This window comes from Mus caroli, chromosome 1, assembly GCF_900094665.2.
Source record: "Mus caroli chromosome 1, CAROLI_EIJ_v1.1, whole genome shotgun sequence".
In the NCBI taxonomy this organism is placed as follows: domain Eukaryota; kingdom Metazoa; phylum Chordata; class Mammalia; order Rodentia; family Muridae; genus Mus; species Mus caroli.
The window spans coordinates 131,115,209-131,133,592 of NC_034570.1; the positions used below are offsets into that span (position 1 = coordinate 131,115,209).

The following is an 18,384-nucleotide window of genomic DNA, read 5'->3' on the forward strand; positions in this document are numbered from 1 at the left end:
AAAACTATAACAAAAATTGTGTCTTAAGAACCTGACTAAGTGTCTGTTCCTTGTTCCAAACAGCCATTAAATTGGTTATTACAGAATATTAATATTTGGCCTATTGCATACCATCATTTTAAATAAAATTGATAATCATTATCCTAAAGATAATTTAAAAATTATTTTTATGCATGCTTCTATATCTTCTATAAATTCATGCTTGCATGCATCCCATTTACTGTGTTTAAAAACAGCCTTTCTATGGGAGAAAAGTATATGTGAATTAGATCACACGTTTATTCTTTTGAGTTTTCTCCTGCTTCACACAGATAATTAAATTGTGTGCTGTAGATGGTGTTTTAAAATGTTGAACAAACTTTAACTTGTATATTAATAGTCAATATTATATCTCAGAGCTTATAATTGCTTAAGATTGTTTGTCCCTCAGATGCTATTAATTCTCAAATTTGCAATTGCTTATGCATATACTAGTCATAAGTAAAAATACTGTTCCTTTAAGAAGACTGTTTTTGGACAGTTAAGAAATTGTCCTGGGTTGCCTGGAAAAGACCCCCAGGATTTGCTTTTGTGTTATAGAGGTTTACATAAAGCTTTAACTGATAAGGATTACAGATAGCTCCTGAAAGGATACAAACTCAGGATCCTTATAATTATTTGGGTTTTAGACTTACTAATCAAGCTGTTTTTCCCTAGAAGATAGTTATTCGCAGAGACAACTTAACGATTTTGAATGATTTTCAAAAATTGTTAGGTGATATTAATTGGCTTCGCCCCTATTTCAAGCATACTACAAGGGAGTTGAAACATTTGTTTGATAGTGTTAAAGTGAGTTCTTATCTAATCTCCCCTAGATCTTTAACCTCAGAAGGATTGCTGGCCTTACAACAAGTGGAAAAAGCTATTGAAGAGCAATTTGTCACTTATATAGATTACTTTTTGCTTTTACATCTGTTAATTTTTAATACGATTCATATGCCTACAGGATTGTTATGGCAAAAGTCTCCTCTAATGTGGATACATTCGAGGATTTCTCCTAAACGTAATATCTTGACATATTATAAAGCAGTAGCTCAGATGATTATCCTTGGAAAGAAGCAGGCACTAACTTACTTTGACAAAGAGCCATATATTGTAAAACAATGTCCTAAATGTACTACATTTTCTCCAGTGCCACAATTAGGAGTTAATCCACAAGGTCTTATGCCTAATCATATTTGGCAAATGGATGTAACTCATTATGCAGAATCTGGAAAATTAAAATATATACATGTTTGTATTGACACTTGTTCAGGATTTCCTTTCGCTTCTCTGCATACAGGAGAGGCCTCTAAAAATGTAATTGATCATTGCCTATAAGCCTTTAATGCCATGGGATTGCCTAAACTTATTAAGACAGATAATGGGACATCCTATTCTAGCAAGAATTTTACTTCATTTTGTAAAGAATTTGGCATCAAACATAAAACTGGAATTTCTTATAACCCCATAGGACAAGGAATAGTTGAACGTGCTCATCGTACCTTTAAAAATTGGCTATATAATCTCGTTCTTTATATATTCAAAATAGTAATGGTTTAAGATAATATTTTGGTATTTTGGGAGAATGTGCATGTCAAATTGTAAAAAAATTGTTCTTGGTATCCTCAGTTCCTACCTGTTTCCACCAAATGGTGTTAATTCTTGAGGATCCATACTTAATCAATTGCTGCAAATGAATGCTCTTATTTCTGATTAATAAATAAATAAATTATGCACATGTGATTATTAATAACTTTTCAATCATTCTAGTTACAAATGCTCTTCAAGAGAAACAATTGAAAGTGTAATTAATCACTGCGCATGTCATATTAATACTGACTATAACAGTCAAGCATTTGAAATGTTTTGTCAGCAATTTGTCAGCAATTAATTCTCAAAGACAGGGTATTGTGGAACTTTAAAAAATCTATCTTCTTAAAAAACAAAGAAGGGGGAAATTATACCCCCATGCACATTATTTAAATCATACTTTTATTTTTAAGAATTTTGAAATTTGGATGTCAAAGAACTTACTAAATGCCTCATAGTATCTTAAAACTCGACATAATTATGTCTAGGTGAGATGAAAAGGATCTACTTATTGGCACATGGTATGATCTTGAACAGAAAGTTAATAAGGGGGAGAGAGGGGGTGTTTCTGTTCTTCCCACAGAATGCTGCAGAAGCATGCCAGCTTCCAGAATGATTTGTGTGACAGGCTGACCTGTGAGTTCCTGAATACCCTGCCAGTGGTGACAGGAAAGCTGTGTTGAGGCACAAAAAGAGGAATCAGGGGAGCATTCACTTGCAAACAAAATGAAGAAACTCTTCCTATCTTCGCCATGGACTACAGCAAGGAGAGCCGACCTGGTGTCAACTTGGGGACAAATAAAAATGATGACTCGTGAGGCAGAGGGAGGGACTGCTACAGTGTATTTGACAAGATTTCATCAAAGACACTGTTTTTGGCCATTCAGGCTAACTCCCCTATAGCTGTGAAAGCTTGTGTACCTTACCTGTATGCTATATTGTTAGATAATTTTAAGAGTTAAGATCACCAATCTTGACAAGTCTTTTCATATTCATTGTAATACTTGTCAATTAACTAATTGTGTAGATCCTAATTTAGATAAGGAATCTGCTGTTATGATTTTGTTAAAGAGACCTGCTTATGTTTTGCTGCCTGTTAGAGTTAGTTAATGATCCTTAGTTTAAAAATCCAGGAATGCAAACTTGGAAAAGGTCAAATGAGCAATGTTAGGATTTACTGCTTTAATTGCAATTTTAACTTAAATATCTACCACAGCTTTAGATCAGCAACTGCATACTGCTCATTTTGTTAATGATATGCATAAGAATATTTCCATAGCTTTATCAGAGCAACTTATTATAGATAAAAAATTAGAGGCAAAGGTTAATGTTTTAGAAGTAGTAGTCTCAGCAATAGGGCAGGATATAGCAAATATTAAGGCTACAAAGGCAGAAATTTCAGATATTAGAAGAATATTGCCTATTCAGTGACATTCAGAATTGCCTCTAGTATTTTAAGATAGATATGGAAGAAATCAGGCTTTACTATATACTACTTAAAGTTAGAAATCTCAGGGCAAGCCATAGGATTAAGAAGTGATGCCGGGAGTGGTTGCAACCTGCATTTGCCTAAGACAGGGCCCTTGCCCACCTAGGACCTGAAAAGGCCTAGTTATTGCAGTGCTGGACGTGGGTGCTCGCCACTACAAAGGCCTAAGACAGGTGCTTTTTGTGGCCACCCCCTAACTTTAATAAAGAAAAAAGGGGGAGATGTGAGAGACCAAACTGTGGGAAACTAGACCCACAGCAACTCTCACCCTGAAGATCCAGCTGACCCTTTGATGGGAATTATGTCACCCCACTCTTTAATTGCCTCCACCTGGCTCCCAGGACTGCCAGCTTCACTCTCTCCTTCACTTGGTGCCTAGAACTGCTTAGATAAAGTCCAGCTTCACCTCCTCCTCCATGTCTCCATTTGGTGCCTGGGACTGTTTATGGCACTCCAAGATTAACTGCAGAATGTTTGAAGGCCACCTGGGACAGTTTTAGGGCAGACATTCCAAGATAAGCTGCTTGCAATCAGCATACGCCCCAGATGTCCATCCCTTTTCTCTGTATTTTATTGTGACCCCTCAACCCCTCCCTATTTTTTCTCACTGTGTGCTTATAACCAGGCTCTTAGCCTCCATTAAACCTACCTTGACAACTCTTTGCTTGGTCTTGCTTCCCTTTCTCTGCTCATTTCTCTTGCAGGCTCTGGTCCTCCTCAATCCATGGAATAACTAAGTCCTGCTGGACAGGACAGCTATAGGGAGGATATCCAAATTAAGCAAAACAGAAATAAAAGGACCAAAATATAGACTTTGACGAAATCCAGAGATTCTTAAAGTCATACTTTAAAATCCTATATTCTGTTAAACTGGAATATCTGAAAGAAATGGATAAATTTTTAAAGGGACCAATTCTCCCTGTTAAATAAAAATTAGATAAACAATTTAAATATACCAATAACCCATAAGGAAATACAAGCAGACACTTAACATCTCGTAATTAAAAAATCTCAGAGACATATGGTTTAGAGCAAAGTTCTCCTATTCTTTCAAAGAACAGTTAATAGGAATACTCTTCATTCTATTCCAGAAAATAAAAACAGAAGGAACATTGCTTAATTTATTTGATGAGAAAACAGTAATGTGATACTAAAAATCACATAAAGATTAAACAAATAAAGGGAAAATACTGGCAAATTTCCCTTACGAACAAAGATTTTTTAAAATGCTGAATAAAATACTGGCAAACTGAATTCAAGAACCCATCCAAAAGATCATCCACCATGAAGCCATCAAGTAGGATTCATCCTACAGAGACAAGGCTGATTCAACATATGTATATCAATAATTATATTAACTATAGAAGCAAACTGAAAGAGAGAAACTATAGCATCATCTCATTAGGTGCAAAAGAAGTCTTTGAAAAAATTCCAACACCCCATCATCATAAAATTTTGACACACCTTCATGATAACATTCTGGAGAGACTAGGGACAAAGGCAGCCTAAATCAACATGATCAGCCAGTTATAGCAAACCCATAGTCAACATCAAGTTAAATGGAACAGGAATTGCATTAAAATCTGGACAAGAAAAGGCTGTGAATGTTTTCTCTACCTATTCAATATAGTACTTGAAGTCTTAGCTAGACTGATAGGACAACTGCAGTAGATTAGGGGATACACACTGGAAAGGAAAAAGTCAAATTATCTTTTTTCCCAGATTGTATAATAGTATACATATGTCCCTAAACTGCATTGGGGAAACTTCTGATAAACACTTGAGCAAAGTATCTGGATACAAACTTAACTCACAAAAGCAGCAGGTTTCATATATACAAATGATAAATGAACTGAGAAAGGAATCAATGAAACAATACCATTCCCAATAGCATTAAATAATGAAAACTATCTTGTGTAACTCTAATAAAGCCAATGAAAGGCATATTTGAGAAAGAAATTGAACATGATATCAGAAGATTGAAAGAACTCCCATACCCATAGATTGATAGTATAGTCTATTGTATTCTATCAAAAACAATATACAGATACAATGCAATCCACATCTGATTTCTAACATAATTTTTCTGACACCTCAAAAGTTAAACATGGAATATGTAGACATTAGTCATTAAGTAAATGATTGTCAAGCTAAAATTCATAGACCCATGGGGATTAGGTATAGAGAAAAGAATTAGGGAAAACACATGGATCTCCTTGGTAAGAAGAAATAAAATAGATTCTATAGGTGAGTTTAGGGCCAGAGTCAACAAGAACAGGACATGAAGGGAGAGAATGCAGGGAGATTCAACTAGGACTGAGGGGCATTTGAGGGGAAGTATGAAAATTTATTGCAGTTAATCTTCCTAAAATGTGCGAAGGATGTCCTAAAAAAGTCTCCAAATAGTAGGCTGGAATCCCAACTGGTCATCTCTTGTAAACGAATAGAGCTTCCAGTACTGGGATAGATTTACATCCAATTGGACAAATGGATCTTACAAAAATCCCTTAAAAACCCAACTATTCCCAAGGTAATAGCTTCCTCTCCACAAACTGTCAAGTTCCCATTTGTGAAGGAAACACACACAACAACTCATTGAACATGGAAAACATAAGCTGGTGGATACATAAAATCTTTCATTTATGTGTTCTAGCCACCTTAGTAGAGAAAAATACTCTGCAGGCTGCCAAAAGAGAAACATCAACCTAGCCACAAAACCTTTGGTCTACAATGTTAACTTTCCTGTCAAACATTACAGGGCAATGGTGGCAGTGGGCTTGTCAGGGTAATAAATCACTGTCTGACTTGATTTAAGGCCCACTTCATAAGAAGAAACACATACTCACTATTGGTTGCATAACCATGAAACAGAGATTAGAGTCCAAAGAGCTAGGGTAAATCCAAATACTACTGGTATTTAAAAAAAGAATAAAATTATTCCTAATGCTATTGTGCTAAACTGGTCAATCAATGCCTGATTTAGTCATGACCAGAGAAGTTTGTTCCTCCATCAGGTGTAAATGATCAGATACACCCACAGCTAGATATTTCACACACGCAAACACACACACACACACACACACACACACACACACACACACACACACACACACACACACACAGGAGGGAGCCAGGTAGAAGGAAGGGTGCAGTGGAAAGAGATAGCTTGGGACACTAGGCTCTAAATGGGGTCTATCCATCAAATCCCTTCCCTCAGAACTCAGGAAAGCCCCCAGGAGAGCTAGAAAAAGTTTAAAGAGCCACAGATGCAGGACCCCAGGAGAACATGGCCCTCCAAATAAACTGAGTAAATCTCTCATGAATTCATGGAGAATGAAGCATCAATCATAGACCCTGGATGGGTCTGCACAAAGTCCTCTGTATATATTTTATAGTTTTAATTTAATGTTCCTAAGTATATAAATGAATGTTTTTTCTGATTCCTGTGCTTTCTCTTGGGATCATTTCCTTCTGTGTCTCCTTCTTGTTCAAATTCAATGTGATAGTTTATGTTTCATTGTAATATGTTTTATTTGCTTCATGTCTTAGAATAGACTTTTCACTAATTGGATGACTGTTTTCCTGTGACTACAATTCAAACTAAAATATCATAGCATAAGAAAATGAGGTTAAATCTCTAAAATAATGATACAAAAATGAGAAAGAGTGGGTCATAAAATCAAGGTAATGGGAGAACTGGAGAGTTACATAAATCACCATTCATTATATGGACACATAGGCAAAATCAAATAGCAAAATAACAATTCCATGAAACCAGAGTCAGGCACAGTGACTTTATTCAAGAACCTGACTTTCTTTAAAGCATTATTTGCCATCCCATGGATGTGGTGCCTTTATGAATTACTGAAGCAGGCTGTTAAATCCTCTTCAGAAACAGTGTTAATACAGTGGTAACATAGACTCCTACTTGCTACATACATTGGAGAGGTGAGAAAAGAGCAAATTGTTAGCATTTTTTTACTTACAAAAATAAAAGAATTCTTTGTTGTCTTATTAAAGATATTACCATTTGATGAAATACAATTTGTTTGAAATGGGGAAAAATACTAATTTTAATGACTATGAAGTTAAAACTTACCCAATTTGTGAGGGTGAAATCAGACCCAGACATAGTTAGTCTGGCAGGTACTTTATCTTGTTCAATGGCTCTATTTATATAGGAAGAATTTAATTTTTCAAATTCTTCTTGTTTCATGCATTATATAGACATTTTCTTTTTTATTAGATATTTTCTTTATTTACATTTCAAATGCTATCCCGAAAGTCCCCCTATATTCTACCCCCCCCGCCCCACTCCCCTACCCACCAACTCCCACTTCTTGGCCCTGGTGTTCCCCTGTACTGAGGCATATAAAGTTTGCAAGATCAAGGGGCCTCTCTTCCCAATGATGGCCAACTAGGCCATCTTCTGCTACATATGCGGCTAGAGATATGAGCTCTGGACATTTTCAAGATGAATTTCTTTTTTTCTCTCCAAATTATATTTTAGAGGTTATTCACACTTTTCAGATTAGAGAAGTGAGAAAATCCCCTTTTATTTAATTGTTCTCCTTTATTGCCGATCAGAAACTGTTTCTGTAAATAGATTGTTTTTCTTTTTACATCAATATGTTTTTTGTTTTTACTTAAAATACTCTATAGTTTGTTTTATATTAATAATGCTTATTAGAGTTAAAATAAAATTTAAAATTTCTCATATACATACAAGAGTTCAATATATTTGACTAGAGACTGCATGTTTCAAATCTGTTTCTACTTATCTTCCCCTTTAGCATTAGAAAGCTGTGCAGTTGGGAGGATATTGGATTAGAGCCATATGCTACAGAATCTCATGTTCTAAAGCCTAAAACTGTAGATATAGTGGTGCTTCTGGGAAAACCCTGTCATTAACCATGCTGTGCATGGCATTTTATTTCGGTGTATTGCTAGCATCCATTTTGGTAACTATCAAAGTTCAAAAGGAAGAACAAATGATATTCAATCAATGATTTCACAGTAACAAACTAAGTTAATTATTTTACCTTTATTAAGCATTATTATATCATTCAATTTTGTGTGCCAGTCTCCTAACCAGTCAAATTGTATTTAGAAAGGAAGACAAAAGAATACATTTCTTTTGCCTTCTTAGAGGCATGATAGCTGGTTAGGACAGTTGGTTGATTTTCTTCGTTTGTAAGCTTACATGGCTACTTCTGGTAAAATGAATGCTAGGCCTCAGGTAGGAATTTTTAGAACAGATCCAGATTAAGATTATTTGGGTCCTGTGATGTGGAATACATTACTTAGACTTATCTTCTTATTGGGAGCAACAAAGTGCAATAGAAACAGTCCTCAAGATACTGAGTTTTATTAGACAACCTTGACAAGCAACACAAGAGCACTTCTCTTGTCTAGTACTGGTATGTCCCTTAGATGGTTTTGGTTTTGGGTTGAAGATTATCAGCCTAGATGAATAATTGTATGTATAATATATATTTGTATTCATATAAAGAATTGTATGTACACACATACAAATATACCCACACAGACACAGACACACAATCACACATATATGTTTATATATGTGTGTGTGTATATATATATATATATATATATATATATATATATATATATATATATAGTTTATTTTGGGTGAGGAATTAATAATATGATTTCTTGTGACTTTTCCCTGAATATTTACTGCTATTACAACATTCTTCCTCTTGTATTTTTCTCCTTCCACTTCCCTAAGTACACGCCCAACTCCTTTTTTCAATTTCTCCTGTTCCATTATTTGTATCCTGCTATTCTCATTTCTGTTGCTCATTTACCCTACTACTCTAGCAATGGTCAATATTTACTTTTCTGGTATCTGCAGTTGCTCCTGTATATAGACTCATCTGGAAAGATTTGGAGCTAAGAGTTTCCAATAAGAGAGATCATGTGAAGTTTGTCTTTATGGGTCTGGGTTACCATACTCCATATGATCTTCATGTTCTTTATGTGTTCTGGATGTTTAGTTCTTTATGAATCCTAGATATTAAAAATTATATTAGAAAATAACTTATTTTAATCATTTAATACTGACATTAATAGTAGAGATAATGATAAAATAAAAATAAAATTTAATACCCACATTCTATACTGGTGTTACTTCCTACTAGCCAAGTGTGATGACCATTCTTCATTGTCAACTTCACTGCCGCTGGAATAAAGCACAATCCAGAGATAGGGGACTTATCTTTTTGAGATTTTTAGCTTAATTTGAATTCGGTGACTCATCAGTGAAGGATCACTGATGTAGTTAGACAAACACGTTTGATCTGGAGCTTGAGGCAGAAAGACATTTGTCTTTAATCAAGATATTCTGGAGGAAAGACACACCTTTAATCTGGACCACAATTCTGCTGCAAGCCTGTCTAAGGACATGGAAGAAGGAAGACTTTGCTCTCTGATTACTTGCCTTTGTCTAGCTAAAACATCCATTCCTTCAGAGATGTTAAAACATACTTTTGGGGGTTTCCATAGTTTACTAAATACAAACTGGGACTTAGAGCCTTTTGGATTGAATAGTTACTAGACTCTTTGACTTTCCATTCATAGAACATCTTTGATTGATTAGGTAGACTGAAAATCATTGTAATAAATCTACTTTTCTCACAGAGATACAGATTGAAAAACACAGACACACACACACACACACACACACACACAGACTGAGATCAATTCTAGTTCTATTACTGTAGAGAACCCTGGCTAATAAAGATTTTGATATAAGAAGTGGATCTAGAACAATAGAAATATAAGGAGGAATATTTTAGATATTTGGAATAAGCTTTTGTTTATATTAAAATCTATAGCTTCTGAAGACTATACAACTATCCCCATTCCAAGAGAGTCCTAAAAGTCCATGATTTAATGTATTTTACAAACTTGAGGATGTATGTGCATTTGATTCACCAGTTGTGACTGGCAATGAATTTGTTAATCTGTATATGAAACTCTTGACAGTTGAGGGGAAGATGAGAAAAATGATGCTGTGGGTTGGTTACTGTTAACATCACTGGATCAGAGTTGATTAATGGAGTTTTAATTTATTGACTTGGTGGAAAACTGATTTTCAGTATGTCCAGTGGGTCAATGAACTCATTCTGAAGTTATCTCAGTATCAGAATGTGTTAATGAGATAGATATACTTAAAGGTTCACAGATTTTTACATTGGATCCATGACCTGAGGAGTGAAGGTTACTGTGGTTGGAAGGCTAAATGGCCTGTAAGGTTGTCTCCACCAAAGAAAATAGTGAATCAATAACAGTACAATACCCTTGAGAAATTAGTGCAACCAATAATGACATAAAAGATGTATGGGTGGTGGTTTCTAGCATATTTCCTTTAAATTGTCCTATCTGCACAGAGCAAAAGACTCATGGTTCATGAAGAGTAACATTTGATTATTGACAACTCTATCAAGTAGAGACTCCAAATATGGCTACTAGACTAGATATATTGTCCTTACTTGAGGAAATTAACATAACTCCTGGTACATGTTCTGCAGCTCTTATCTAGAAAATAATTGATTATTGCTATCTGTTCACAAGGACCACCAGAAACAATTTTCCTTCAGTTCTTAAGGGCAGCAGTAGACCTCTTCAATTTCACCTCAACGATATATTAATGCTCTGGATCAGTTCATAACTGAGTTAGAAGCTGCAATGCTTTGAATAAGAATGGGTCACATAGTCTCATGTATTTGAATGTGTGATCACCAGGGAGAATAGCCTTATTGGAATAAGCATGTCCTTGTTGGAGGAAGTGTGACACTGGAGGAGGATACTGGGGTTTCAAATGCTCAGACCAATCCCAATATCATTATTTTCCTGTTGCCTGCTGATATGCATGAAGGAATCCTAGTGATCTCTCCAGCAACATGAATGTCTGCATGCTGGCATTTATTCCATCATGACAATAACGGACTACACGTCTGAGTCTGAATTTAAGCAAGCCTCAATTGTATTTTTTTTTTTTTTAAGAACATAATGGTCTGGTGTTTCTTTACATAAACAAAACACTGTCTCAGAGAGAAAGTATAATTTTTTTCTTTGTTTATTATTATTTTTCAAATTTTTTATTAGGTATTTTCTTCATTTACATTTCAAATGCTATCCTGAAAGTCCCCTATACCCCTCTCCCCCACCCTGACATTCCCCTGTACTGGGGCATATAAAGTTTGCAAGACCAAGGGGCCTTTCTTCTCAATGATGGCCAAATAGGGCATCTTCTGCTACATATGCAGCTAGAGACATGAGCTCTAGTGGTACTGGTTAGTTCATATTGTTGTTCCACCTATGGGGTTGCAGACCCCTTCACCTCCTTGGGTACTTTCTCTAGCTCCTCCATTGGGGGCTCTGTGTTTCATCCAATAGCTGACTGTAAGCATCCACTTCTGTGTTTGCCAGACACCATCAGGGAAATGCAAATCAAAACAACCCTGAGATTCCACCTCACACCAGTCAGAATGGCTAAGATCAAAATTTCAGGTGACAGCAGATGCTGGCGAGGATGTGGAGAAAGAGGAACACTTCTCCATTGTTGGTGGGATTGCAAGCTTGTAGAACCACTCTAGAAATCAATCTAGAAATCTGGCAGGTTCTCAAAAAATTAGACATAGTACTACTGGAGGATCCAGCAATACATCTCCTGGGCATATATCCAGAAGATTTTCCAACTGGTAATAAGAACACATGCTCCACTATGTTCATAGCAGCCTTATTTATAATAGCCAGAATCTGGATAGAACCCAGATGGCTATTGACAGAGGAATGGTTACAGAAAATGTGGTACATTTACACAATGGAGTAGTGCTTAGCAATTAAAAACAATGAATTTATGAAACACCTAGGCAAATGGATGGATATGAAGGTTATCATCCTGAGTGAGGTAACCCAATCACAAAAGAACTCACATGATATGCACTCATTGATAAGTGGGTATTAGCCCATAAACTTAAAATAACCAAGATACAATTTTCAAAACACATGAAACTCAAGAAGAAAGAAGACCAAATTGTGGACACTTTGCCCCTTNTTAGAATNGGGAACAAAACACCCCTGGAAGGAGTTACAGAGACAAAGTTTGGAGCTGAGATGAAATGATGAACTATCCACAGAATGCTGCACCTGGTGATCCATCTCATAATCAGCCACCAAATGCAGTCACTATTGCATACACCAGCAAGATTTTGCTGAGAAAGTATCTTGATCATATAGAAATCCTTCAATGTATCGCATTGATGGACCATAATGATGACATGCTGATTGGATCAGGTAAGCAATAGGTAGCAACCATTTTGAACTCACTGGTAACACAGATGGGTAGCAGAAGATGGATTTATAAAAATTGTATCTTTTCTCTCTCACCAACAAAAGGAATTAAAACTTCTAGGGGGCCTATTTACAGTCTGGAGAAATCACATTCTTCACTCAGTTGTATTACTCTGGGGCATATACTAAGTGACTGCTAGCTTTGGGTCAGGCCTAAACAGGAGAAATCTCTTTCAAAGGTCTAGGTAGATGTGCAGGTTGATCTACTACTTGGACAATATGATCCAGAAGACTTGATGGTACTTAAGGTGTCAATGGCAGACAGGAATCCTTTTTGGAGCCTGTCCCAGCCCCCTATAGGTGAAATACAGAGTAGGTTTTTTGGATTTTGGAGCAAAAATCTACCATTACCTGCAAACAAGCTATTTTGTATTTGAAAGACAGATCTTAGCTTGCCATTGGGCCTTTGTTATCATGTGACCTGGGGAGCACATATGAGATAAGGGTTATCTGACACACCAAATCAGAAAGTAAGATGCAAGCAGCACCAATTTACTATCAAATGAAAGTCATGTATGCATGATTGTGTTAGAGCAACTCCTGAAGGCTGGAACAAGTAAATTATGTGAAGTTGGACAAATTGTTTTTACTCCTGTTAAAATGATGTTAGCTGAAAAGTGTGTACCTAGAGCCTCATGGTGTGTTCCTTATAATTGATTGACCGAGAAGGAGAAGACTAGGTCCTGGTTTACTAGTAATTATGCATTTTATACAGGCACCACCCAGAAGTGGACAGGTACTCTGTTACAATCCCTTTTGGAAATGCTGAAAGTCATGGGTTAAGGGAAATCTGCACAGTGGGCAGAACTTCAGACAGTACACATGGTCATACATTTTTATTTGAAAAGAGAAATGGCCAGATGTGCACTTGTTCACTGTTTCATGGGCTTTACCTAATTTATTGGTTGGATGGGGCTTGAGAAAGATTGGAAAACTGATGATAAGGACATCTGGAAAATAAGATACATGTGGAAAGATCTCTCCAAATTGTAAGAGGTTGTGACGAAACTTGTGTCACATGGAAATGTTCATCAATAATTGACGTTAGCTGAGGAGGAGTTCAATAATCAAGCAATCTAATGCCCCATTCTGTGGATAGACAGTGTCTTTTCATAGACATCCCTGTCATTGTCCAATGTGCCCATGAACAAAGTGGAGATGGTGAAAGAATGAGGTATATACACAGGCTTGACAACAAGGCCTTCCACTCACCAAGGCAGCCCTGGCTACCTCTGTATTCTGAGTGTCAAATCTACCTACAGTATAAACCAGTACTGAGCTCCTGATTTGGCACCATTCCCGGTGGAGACTAGCCAGCCACCTATGACAGGTTGACCGATATTGGACCACTCCTTTTGTGGAAAGTAAACGTTTTTGTCTTCCTGGAGTAGATCCTTATTTTGGTTATCTATTTGCCTCTCCTGGAAACAATACCTCTGGCAAAACGACTATCTGTAAATAATGCCTTATTCACCATCATGGTATTCCACACAGTTTTGCATCTAACCAAGACCCATGATCATAGAATCCATTTGGCCTTATCATGTGGCCCATTATTCTGCAGAAACTAGCCTGATGGAGAGATAAAAAGGCCTTGTAAAGACACAGCTATAGTGTGAAATTAATTGGCAGCATCTGGGAGAGCTGTTGCAGTGTTCAGTGTTGCAGAGAGGGCAAAATATGTTTTGAACATTCACCTAATATATGGTGTGGTGTCTTTTAATAGATATTTTCTGCATTTACTTTTCAAATGCTATCCCCAAAGCTCCCTATACCCTCCCCCAACCCTGCTCCCAAACCCATCCACTCCTGCTTCCTGGCCCTGGCATTCACCTGTACTGGGGCATATGATCTTTGCAATACCAAGGGTCTCTCCTCCCATTGATGGCCAACTAGGCCATCCTCTGCTACATATGCAACTAGAGACACAGCTCTCAGGGGTACTGACTAGCTCATATCATTGTTCCTCCTATAGAGTTGCACACCCCTTTAGCTCCTTGGGTACTTTCTTTAGCTCCTTCATTAGGGGCCCTGTGCTCCATCCAAAAGATGACTGTGAGCAGCCACTTGTGTATTTGCCAGGCATTGGCATAGACTCACAAGAGAGAGCTATGTCAGGGTCCTATCAGCAAAATATTTTTGTCATATGCAATAGTGTCTGGGTTTGGAGGTTGTATATGGGATGGATCCTTGGGTAGGGCAGTCTCTGGATGGTCTTTCCTTCTGTCTCAGCTCTGAACTTTGTCTCTGTAACTCCTTCCATGGGTATTTTTTCCCCATTCTAGGAAGGAGCAAAGTATCCACACTTTGGTCTTCCTTCTGGTATGGTGTCTCTTGTAGCCTGTATTCATGGGTCAAGTTTCAAGGGGTAGGAATCAGAAAACCATTGTCACCCTTTGTGATGGTTTAGGAAAAAATTGCTTTCTGTTTCTGAGGCCATAATTTCTGGCATCCTAGTAGTTTTGTTTCCAGAATAGAGAATGATCCTGCAAGGAACCACAACAAATATTCAACTGACCCAGAAGTTTTGACTTCTGTATGGCAACACTGGGCTTCTAATTTTTTTTTTTAACAAACAGGCTAAGAAAGAAATAACAGTTGTAAGAGGGTTGATAGATCCAATATTACATGGGAAAATTGTATTGCAACCCCACAATAGAGGCAAGAAAATTAAGTCTGGCATGCAGAGAAAACTTTTGGGTGCTTCTTGGTTCAAAAGTGTCCTGTGATGAGAATTTACCATGGCATGATCCAGGGAACATGACAAAGAGTACAAACCTTTCAGGAATGAAAGTATGAGACATTCCATCAGGAAAAGAACTAAGACTTGCTGAGGTGCTTACAGATGGTGGAGGACATACATAATAAAAAGTAAAAGTATATAGTTATAAATACCAGATGTGGTGATTAAATAAGAATGGCCCACATATACCATGTGTTAGAAAATCCTCACACATTAGGAGTGGTACTATTAGGAGATATGGCCTTTTTGGACTAGTGTAGTCTTGTTGGAAGACTTGTCATTGTTGGGACATGTTTTGAAGACTATGCTCAAGCTATGTCCAGTGTTACACAGTATTCTTCTTTTGCCTGAGGATCATGATAGAAAATCTCACAGTTCCAATACCATTTTTGCCTGTAAACTGCAATGCTTCACATCATGATGATAATGGCAGTAACTCTGAAACAGAAAACCAGTCCCAATTATAGTTTTTTTTTTCTCTAAGAGTTACAACTTACATGGTGTCTCTTCACTGCTATAGCACCCTAACAAAGATGTCAGCTAAGGCCATATAACCAACTTGAGAAACAACAAGGATTATAGTTTAAATGAGTGCTTTGGTTGTCCTTTGCAAGAATGCATTTGTACACATATTTCTGTTTTTTTCTATTTCCTCTCTTTCCTAATTTTGAGCTCTAATATCAGTTAAGAGACGATCAATGATTTTTTTTTAAGTTTGATATAATAACAGAACTTCCACAAAGGTTCTATTCTATTCTAAATTAATAATGCAGTTGCCACTGTATACAGAACAGTTATGTCTAGGTATGACTATCACCTTTCGCCTGGTCTTTGCTTCTGGGGCTGACTCCTAGTTGGTCTGTTCCCATGAAGACTTCATATTCCAATCCACCTTAGAGGACCTGTTGAACTCAGAGCAGTTGATAAGAAATTCCCTCAACCCCCCTCCTCCAGTCCCAGAGCTTCTGCTGGGAGCCTGGTGGACTCTGGACACATCACCCACCAAAATCCCCGCCCTCCCGAATACCACTCCCCTTCCTTCTGTCACTTCCACTCCTTCTGCTTGGTCCTTGCTGCTGGGGCAGACTCCTAGTTGTTCTGCTTCTGTGAAGACTCAATATCTCAATACATCCTAGAGGACCCTCTGCACTCAGAGCAGTAGGAACCACTGCACTCAGAGCAGTTGAACAGTTAATGTTTTGAGCTTTTCTATGTTCACACTATGCTCAATGTGACACATTGTCTTCCGCTGATTGTGGATTAAGATGTAGAATTCTTAGCTTCTTTGTCAGCATCATGTTTCCCTGGACACTGCCAAACTTTCCACCATGATGATAATGGACTAAATATGTTAACTTATAAGCCAACCCCAATTGTTAGTCTTCATAAGAATTGTCACGGCTAATGTGTCTCTTTACAACAATAAAATCCTGCCTAAGGCAATATTCATTGCCTGTTTATAAGTGATACCAAATATTCATAGTTTTTAATGACAATATTATTACAGTAATAGAATCATACACCTAGTGAAAAATTTAATCCTTTTGTATAATTGCTTGACCATTTAATTGTTTCAATGTACCAAATATTAGAAGTTCATATGCAAGAATTTCCTTAGATTTTTTATTAATATTAGAGTATTACATAGTATTTAATTATATACATTAGTAATATAATATTAATATATGCTAGTTTTGTTGTTAAATGATTCAGAAATAATACTAATTTGAAAAATGAGTCAATATATCTTTCATTCACTATAAATCAAAATGTTACATCAAAAGGTATCCAGGAAAATCTGAGAAAGTTCTGAATAGAAACAGATGTTGAAGAATTTACATCTATTTTCTTGTTTGACATAGTTTGCTCTTGGACATACACTGGTTTAGATTAGGAGTTTTGAATTACTGCTTTTGCATTTTGGTAATAGTCTTTAAAGTTACAAATTAATCACCATATAACAAAAAAGTTTACATTTATGAGAAGAAATGAGTTAATACTTCAAATCTAAATTGAAAATGTACTAGTAATATGCATTTCTAAATAATAAAATCAATGGATAAATGTATTGTGATTTTATACACAAGTGGGATAATTGATGTCACCATTCATACACTTCGCACGGAATGATGGTGATTTTCTTGCTTGTCTATATCCAGGTTTACACACAAATTCAATAACATCCCCTGATTTAGAATAAACCTTTTGGATTTGTTTCCATTTGAGAAGTATGTTATGTATTTCCAGAATGTCTTCTGATATTATACATGCAGCTGAAAGAAAAATTACCAAAGTTCATTAAGTTATACATAAACCTACAGAAATCATCCCTTATCTATAGATGAATTCCATTTTTCTGAGATGTAACTATAAAGACAGTGTCATTATCAGTAACTTCAAAATTAATTCAACTATGAATTTAACAACAGAAGTGAGAACTTCAATCATAATATCATTAACTGGTAAAAGAATCTGAAAAGACAAAAATGGAGAAATCCTTTATATTAATAGGTTGTAAGAATTAATATTGAAATATCCACATCTCCTATGGAAACTAGCAGACTCTATGAAGCCACCCTGAAATACCAATAACATTTTTCATACTTACAGGGGTAAAAATATAAAATTTGTATGGAGGTACAATAGAATGAGTAGGCACCTGGAACTAGAGCAGAAAGGAAAATCTGGAGACATCATAATACCTGACTTCAACATACATCATGAGCCCCACAGTAACCAGCACACTATAATCACGCCAATGAATGAGAAAAGTGATTTGAATAGTGATCTATGTATCTGCAGTTAACTGTTCTTAAAAGACTTTCCAAAAACTTATGTTAGAGAACTGATATCATATTCAATAAATGATATAAAGATAATTAAAATCCACATGGAGATGAACAGGTGACTCTGTTTGCCCCCTTTATAAATGATTCTTTTTTTAAAATTTTTAATATGTTTTATTACATATTACATTTCCAATGCTATCCCAAAAGTCCCCCATAGCGCCCCCCACTTCCCTATCCACCCATTCCCACTCTTTTGGCCCTGGCATTCCCCTATATTGGGGCATATAAAGAATGCAAGTCCAATGAGCCTCTCTTTCCATTGATGGCCGACTAGGCCATCTTTCCATACATATGCAGCTAGAGACAAGAGC

The 18,384-nt window shown here is 36.5% G+C and overlaps 1 protein-coding gene across 3 annotated transcripts in view; it reads right to left on the reverse strand.

Moving 5' to 3' along the window:
* LOC110287097 (complement factor H-like) overlaps positions 1-18,384 on the reverse strand; it is a 693,631-nt gene that overhangs the window by 18,379 nt on the left and 656,868 nt on the right. The window contains exons 11-12 of one of the 3 annotated variants that reach the window (XM_021153793.2): positions 17,833-17,889; positions 16,939-17,497 (exon numbers count right to left, since the gene is read on the reverse strand). The exons of 1 other annotated variant lie outside the window; for it this stretch is intronic. In XM_021153793.2, coding sequence (XP_021009452.1) covers positions 17,301-17,497; positions 17,833-17,889 — 254 coding nt within the window. In that variant the 3' untranslated portion in view covers positions 16,939-17,300. Of the gene's footprint in view, positions 1-16,938; positions 17,498-17,832; positions 17,890-18,384 lie in introns of those variants that run through there. One more of the 3 variants, XM_021153901.2, reaches the window with a different exon arrangement.